Genomic DNA, 7,731 nt, shown 5'->3' with positions numbered 1-7,731 from the left:
GGACACACCCATTTTGTCAGACATCAAGAGATGGAATGAAACGAAATGTATATGAAACAGCAGTTTCACATTCTAAATGTTCATTGATTACATGCATTAATTAGGCCTGTTTGTTCACCTCTGTTTCTATCAGCGTGCTGCTGTTCAACCTTAATCACTCACTTCTGGTGAATCTGCATCTGATGGATATATTCTTTGAAAACAAAGGACAAATGACAATATGATGCATGACTCAAAGAATACTGTGAACTACCTGCACTCTTGCATAACTAGGTGTGCAGCCTGGGTCACATCTGTACAGAGTTACACCCCATGGCCTTTTGTAGGGGTTGTGAGGGATCCTGGGATGCAAATCTCCAACTGCAGGCTGAGCCCGCTTAGTATTGGATCATCAGACTATCGGCTCATATGAAATACTGCCTACTTTAAATGGTAGAAACACTTTGGGGTCTCAGGCAGACTTGCTATAACTTTCAATTGGGTCCGATGGTAAACCTGGAACCAATTGCACAAAACCATGTGCGCTACCACTAGGCCATGTTCCTGTTTGTACTGGAGATGGGGATGGGATCCCCCAAAATATCTCACCACATGTGGTCCTAAACACATTGATCTCATCTGATTCTAGAAGCAGAGTTGGGGCTAGTAGCATTTGGATGGGAACAACCCCATAATACCAGGGATTTACAGATGAGAGACAATAAAGAACCCTTCCCAAAATCCTGGAATGTTGATGCCACTCAAAGTTGCCAAAACGGGTCTAGATGGGTCAGTGAACGGACTCAATATAACAGAGCTTCCTATGTTCTAATGTTTTGGCTTTGTTGGATTGCTTTCAACTGTGTTTCCCAATGGCCTGTCTACATTACTTTCCTCTTTGCCTATCAACAAGGCGAAATTTGCTTTTTGTTTTAAAGGGGCCCAAACAGTTCGAGAACCCATGGCATCGTGTTTGCCTTTCTTGGAAATAATAATAATATCATCAGCATAAGAAGCTGTTTCAGACCAGAACCTCTATAAAGAAAAGAGAGACAGTATGGCATTTGATTACAACTTTATTTCCAAGTGTGTTATTTGATAGCTTCACCGTACCTGCTTTCCTGACCTGCAAGACAAAAGTTCTCCCTCTCGTCCACAAGCACACCCACCATTTGTGTTCAAAACAATGGGAAATGGGAAAGGCATGACCAAGTTCTTTTCGGCTACTAAGTTGCTGCAGCAGCAGCCGTTGAGAGGTCGCACAGCGAAAACATTCAGCCGTCTTCACCTATTTGACAAAGGACAAATATTCCGGTGATGATGCTGAATCTTTTTAGTTTCGTGTATCTCAACGCTGATCCAATTTACCAAATTGTTCTTTTGAGATTTGCCCAGCGACTCTTTGCTCCCTGGGCAGCCCTCACTTCTCTCCACTCTGGTATGATATCAGAAACTTCATCCTCAGGCTCAGGATCTTCCCTCACCGGCCCTTGGGGCTTTGCAACAACGATGGGCAGTGGGCCACATTCGTCCCGAAATTCTACTACGTAGAGACTCTTCTCATCTGCCAGCTTCTGGTGAGTTTTCTAGTTTGGGAAAATAAAAGGAGAGTTTTCCAAGTCAGAAGAGCTATAGTTTCTCTAATTACAAACTCAGCATGTTTAAACGGTGCCATTTCAGCACAAAGGGCAAAACAAGACATGTCATATTGTCTTTCCAATGTGGTATGACCTTCACAAGCTGGCTGGATAGCTCAGTGAGTGAGGCATCTAGCTGCAGAACCAGAGGTTGGGAGTTTGATTCCTTGCTCCTAGGGGAACAGCCAGCCAATGTAGCCTTGGGTAAATGGCACAGTCCCAGGGCACCCTCTCCCCCTACAAGAATACGTGAAGGGTAAACCACTTGTGAATACATTCTACCTAGAACACCCTGAAAGATATTGATATATATCAAAACTGACTTGACAGCACGCAATTCTTCTTATTATGAACTTCACAGAACCCACAAAGCAATTCTGTAAAGCAACACTGTTAAGAACACAAATACTTGCAGATTCCTTAATTATCAAAATATATTTTAAATACTTCCAAGCTGCCTTCAAGGAGAAAGATATCCTCAAGACAGAATCCAAAATAAATTTCAATGCACTAATAAAATATACCAGGCAAAATTTAAAGAAACAAAATAAAACAAACAAACAAAAGACAAAAATGTGTAGCACCTAAAAGGCTGACTATTATACAGTGGTGCCTCGCTTTACGATCGCTCTGTTTAACGACGAAACCGCATTACGACGAACATTTTGCGATCGCTTTACGATGTTTCCTATGGGGGAATTTCACTTTGCGATGATCGGTTCCCTGCTTTGGGAACTGATTCTTCACAAAATGATGATTTTCTAACAGCTGATCGGCGGGTTCAAAATGGCCGCCAGGTAAACAAAATGCCCCCCCCACTGTTTTCTGGGACAGGCAGCAAAAATGGCCACCCTATGGAGGATGTTCGCTGGCTGGTGAGTTTCCAGCCCATCGGAACGCGTTTTAATGCGTTTCTATGGGCTTCTAAATTTCGCTTTACGACATTTTCGTTCTAGAGTGATTTCGCTGGAACGAATTTATGTCGTAATGTGAGGCCCCACTATATTTTAATGTGAGGTTTTGTGGACAATTCCCTTTGTCAGACATATGGGAAAAAAACCCACCATGTTCCTTAAGCAATAAATAAAAGCTGTGAGCAAGGGTAAACTGCAAAATGTATATGAAATGAGACAGTAAACAAAGAAGCCACAAAACATTGCACAATAGTCAAACAACACAAAAACTGGAACTAAAACCCCTTCAATACTGGGAAAAAGCCCGGTATCAATTTCTGTGATTCTCTGCGAGTGGATTTCTGTTCTTCCTTTACTTTTAAAGTTCTGTTTAATGTTTCTATTCAAAAAGATGCTAAGTCCACTTCCAGTCAACTCTTTATCCTTTATTAGCAGTGGAACCATAAGGGCTAGCAACTTAAACACACACAGAGAGGGGGGGGGAGAGAGAGAGAAGTTAAACCATAACAATATGAGGTGTACTCTCTATGACATTGGTTGGAGGGTTGGTGGATTTTCTGCCCATGTGTGCAAACAGAACACAAGGACGCTGTGCATGCCACATTGCTTTTAATGGCTCTCTTTTTAAAGTGACGACTGAATGTGTCACATTCTTTCTCTTCCACCTGGTTTGGCAAAATGCCGCAAAAATGTTCCAGCAGTCAAATTAGCTTCGACCTGGGACTAAAGAAGCCCTTTGCAAGTCTCCAGGCCGTTGGTTCAAACCAGCAAAATGTACTTTTAGTGCTTGCTAGAACTACCACAGATCTATGCAGAAAGCATATAGCAATCTCTCCATAATTACAAGCCTTCTTTGAATGCAAATTGGAACTGAAGGCCAGAGGAAAATGAGCCTAATTCTCAGACATGTTTGAGAACTAACAATGAAAGCAAACAATCCATACAGAACACCAACTACGTACAGCACAAATGAGGTTGAAGAAAATGCAGCAACATAATTAAGTTTAAGCTTGATCTGCATTAAGGCTTTTTAAAAATGTCCTTGCGTTACAAAGAGAAAGAGAGATGTGGAAGGAACAGAACTCAGCAGCAGAGCACATACTTTATAAACCGGTTCAATTCCAAGTTCTGTGGTTGATGCCTACAGTTAGAAGGATCAGGTGTTAAGCGCTGAGGGAGATTCTTTGCCTCAGTCACCAGATAGATGCTGCCAGTCAGAGCAGATAATACTGGGCTAGATGGATAAATAGTTCAGACTTGACAGAAGCAGCTTCCTCTATTTTTTTCTCTCATTTTCAGGTTTTACAGACATGGCAGTAGATGTGACGGTTCCACACTTAATATCTCAGTGCTTTCTCGAAGGCTTTCACAGCCGGGATCCAATGGTTGTAGGTTTTTCAGGCTGTTTGGCTGTGTTCTTAAGGTTTTTCTTCCTAACATATCACCAGTCTCTGTGGCCAGCATCTTCAGAGGACAGGAGTTAGGAAGAAAAACCTTAAGAACACGGCCAAACAGCCTGAAAATCAACCATCTCAGTGCTTCTTGGCATACTCATAAAGGAGGAAAGGGTGGTTGTGACAATATTGTTCAGACCCACACTGCCTTTCCCTCCCCACTACTGTGCTGCAGTGGCTTCCACCGGACATCCAAGAATTGATTATTGTGGGATGGGCAACACACAGCTGGTGTGTCATGCCTCTCTGTCTCTGACCCTTGTTGTGACCTCCCCAGTTTTCCTACAGCTGACGCTGCTGCCCAATTTGGTTCCAGGACATAAAGCAACGCTTTTGCTTTGTATCTGCTGCCTTGCTTCTGAAATTCAGTGGCATGACAGCATACAAACAGCTTAATACTGCTGATTTCAGGTTTTAAAACAAGCATCCCAGTTGAAAACAAGCTCTGCACTTCCTACAAGCCTTGTTTTAAAGGAGACGTGCTCTTTAAAAAAGGACTTGGTTTGTTGCCATCAAATTTTGGCAGCACCTGGCAGGATGGAGGGTTGGCAATGCAGCTCCAGAAACCTTGGAATTTGCCCACTGTGAAATAATGTGACATGCAGCCTTCATATTCATTTGGTTGGCAGGACTACAATGCAGAGAAAGAAGACATTCTAACCATTGCTTCCATGTGACAAGGCTGCTTGTCTACGAGAGACTGCCAATTAATGGGCTACACACCACCTGGCAAGAGAAAGTTGGAACCAAAGAGTACTGTGGCAGCCAAGCAAAGTAGCCTTAGTGCCTTCAGGCCATGGTTCTCTTCTGCTCTCACGATACTCCCTCTGCTGTCTTACTTACGGCTAATTATGGTGAAATCCCAACTTAGCACTGTGCTGCTTTTACACCTTTCCCACTGGCACTAAAGCTTTTAACCAAGGTTTACTTGGAGGGAACTGTATTTCCAGTGGATTTTTTTCACTGAACACATTTCACAGTACATACGTAGGGTTGCAGAATGGCATTTCAATTCAATTTTTTTAAAAATTAAATACCCCCACTCCACCTCCCGCTTTCCTAAGATTCCCCCAACCATCTATTTTTTTGGCTTCAGAGAGATGTTACAGACAAGTCCTAAACCCTAGTCCAGTGGTTCTTAACCTTTGTTATTCAGGTGTTTTTGAACTGCAACTCCCAGAAACCCCAGCCAGCACAGCTGATGGTGAAGGCTTCTGGGAGTTGCAGTCCAAAAACATCTGAGTAACAAAGGTTAAGAACTACTGCCCTAGTCAACCAATCAATCCTCCTCAACTTCGTCAAGGCTACCCACTTCCAATCTGATACCAGCTTTAATTATGATTAATACTCAACATTATTTACTATCAACTAGATTCTGCACACCAGCTTCAAAACCTGTTTTATCCCAACCTGTGGCAAATTTTAACCCAATTTTAATAAGTGTCAATGTTTCTCTTTAACAATGATTGTGATTGGAAGACAAGGTGAATTTGTCTTGGTGGAAGGGAATGCATGATCCCAACACCAAAATGCAATCCCTTAGCTATGGCTAAGAGACGTTTCCTCCTTCTCCACAGCACGAATTACCTATTTTATTTTCTGGTGTTTGTCTCAGATATGGTTTAACACCCCATTCCTCAGGAAAGAGTGGTTGATGACAGTGGTCCCCAACCTTAGGCCTCCAGATGTTCTTGGACTTCAACTCCCAGAAATCCTGGCCGGCAGAGGTGATGGTGAAGGCTTCTGGGAGTTGGAGTCCAAGAACATCTGGAGGTCCAAGGTTGGGGACCACTGGTTTATGAAACACAATGTGAACAAAAGTACAGGCTGCTTCTATGAATCCATAAAACAAATCCTTGATTGTCCGCTATATGTTTTACCTGATTTGCTAAGCCTTTGAAGAAAGCCTTAGTAAGATTCAGTGGATTGTTGGATCCATAAAGCTTGGCATACATATCTTCAATACCAATCAGTTTGCACATGGCAATGATAGCTCGGTGACAGTGAAGGCCATATCCTGGGAAACAAAGTTGGTAAATATAAAAACATTTGTCACATTTTCAAGCAGCTGTTATTAACATGGAATTATACTATAACTCTGAGGGTATACAACCATGAACTATTAAAGCAGCATCTACTGCTGAGGATAAGATGGCAAAACATTTGTCAGTGGCTCCATTACGGGACAAATCTGGTGGGGGGAGCATCCAGTCTTTCCACCTGAGATACCAAAAAGCCATAAAATATCCTATAACTCTTCATTTAGTTATATGTCATAGAACATAAGCGAAATATGAGCCAGCAGTGTGATGTGGCTACAAAAATGGCAAATGCTATTTTAGGCTGTATTAATAGAAGTATAGTTTCCAAATCCTGCCAGGTGCTACTCCCCCTCTATTCAGCACTGGTTATGCCTCACCTTGAGTATTGTGTCCAGTTCTGGACACCACATTTCAAGAAAGATGCTAACAAATTGGAACAAGTTCAGAGGAGGGTGACAAGGATGATCAAGGGGCTATAAACTAAGCCTTATGAGGAAAGGGTGAAAGAATTGGGCATGTTTAGCCTTGAGAAAAGAAGACCGAGGGGTGATCATGATAGCACTTTTTAAATATTTGAAAGGCTGTCATACAGAGGAGGAGCAAGATCTGTTCTCAATCATCCCAGAGCGCAGGCCAAGCAACAATGGGCTCAAGTTAAAGGAAGCCAGATTTCAGATGAATATCAGAAAAAACATCCTAACTGTTAGAGCAGTGGTTCTTAACCTTGGGTTACTCAGGTGTTTTTGAACTGCAACTCCCAGAAACCCCAGCCAGCACAGCTAGTGGTGAAGGCTTCTGGGAGTTGCAGTCCAAAAACACCTGAGTAACCCAAGGTTAAGAACCACTGTGTTAGAGAAATATGACGGTGGAACCAGTTACCTCAGGAGTTGGTGAGTGTTCCAACACCGGAGGCATTCAAGAAAAACTTAGATAATTATCCTGGAAGATATGCTTTGATTGTATTCATGCACTGAGCGGGGGGTTGGACTTGATGACCTTGTAGGCCCCTTTCAAGTTCACTTTTCTATGATTCTATATCCTATAACTATTCACATAGGTGTTCACATAGTGGTGGTTCTTTAAACTTTATCCTACCTCCATCCTTTCAACTCTCCATGTATGAGTCCTATATTACATTCCCTCCTAAGCCTGCTCTACATAACATGATCTGCCATGTTCTTCTGCCATCGCCTATCTGTAAAAAGGCTCAGCATATAAAACTATATTATGTAATGGCACATACAAATACATGTTTTACAGTTGCACTTAACTGTATTTTTGACTGTGTCAGTGATCAGGAATTTGCCCCCAAACATTAACTTGTAAAGCACTTATAATCTACACCTGTCATAGGATCAGAGATACATGTAACCCCTGTGCTTTAAATGTTGAACAGATCCTAAACTGAATCAAATGAAGAAACGTTTACTGAAAATCGGTCTCCTCTTCATTACACCAGATCTAGTTTTGTTCATGCTTATTTAAATTTAGTTATTGCTCAATGAAGCCTGTGGCATGGTACACTCTGCCAAATTTGGGTGAAATTATGATGACGACGATAAATAATGGCATAGAATTTGAAGCTGCCACTGTTTGTTTACAACTACGTGTGATACAATGCAAAACATGGAGGGTAAATGTATGGAATCACTGCATTTAATCCCCCCCACCCTCTGTGTAATTGATACCAACAACAGAGCTTCAG

The 7,731-nt window shown here is 42.1% G+C and overlaps 1 protein-coding gene across 1 annotated transcript in view; it reads right to left on the bottom strand.

Moving 5' to 3' along the window:
• Positions 1–1,037: 1,037 nt before the first annotated feature.
• MRPS5 (mitochondrial ribosomal protein S5) overlaps positions 1,038–7,731 on the bottom strand; it is a 55,402-nt gene continuing 48,708 nt past the window's right edge. Inside the window, exons 10-12 of the mRNA XM_020794782.3 lie at positions 5,865–6,001; positions 1,348–1,565; positions 1,038–1,267 (exon numbers count right to left, since the gene is read on the bottom strand). Of these exons, the coding sequence (XP_020650441.3) occupies positions 1,264–1,267; positions 1,348–1,565; positions 5,865–6,001 (359 nt within the window). The 3' untranslated portion in view covers positions 1,038–1,263. The remainder of the gene's footprint in view (positions 1,268–1,347; positions 1,566–5,864; positions 6,002–7,731) is intronic.

Source organism: Pogona vitticeps, chromosome 1 (assembly GCF_051106095.1).
Source record: "Pogona vitticeps strain Pit_001003342236 chromosome 1, PviZW2.1, whole genome shotgun sequence".
Classification (NCBI taxonomy): Eukaryota; Metazoa; Chordata; class Lepidosauria; order Squamata; family Agamidae; genus Pogona; species Pogona vitticeps.
This window is presented reverse-complemented; position numbering and strand designations above follow the sequence as displayed.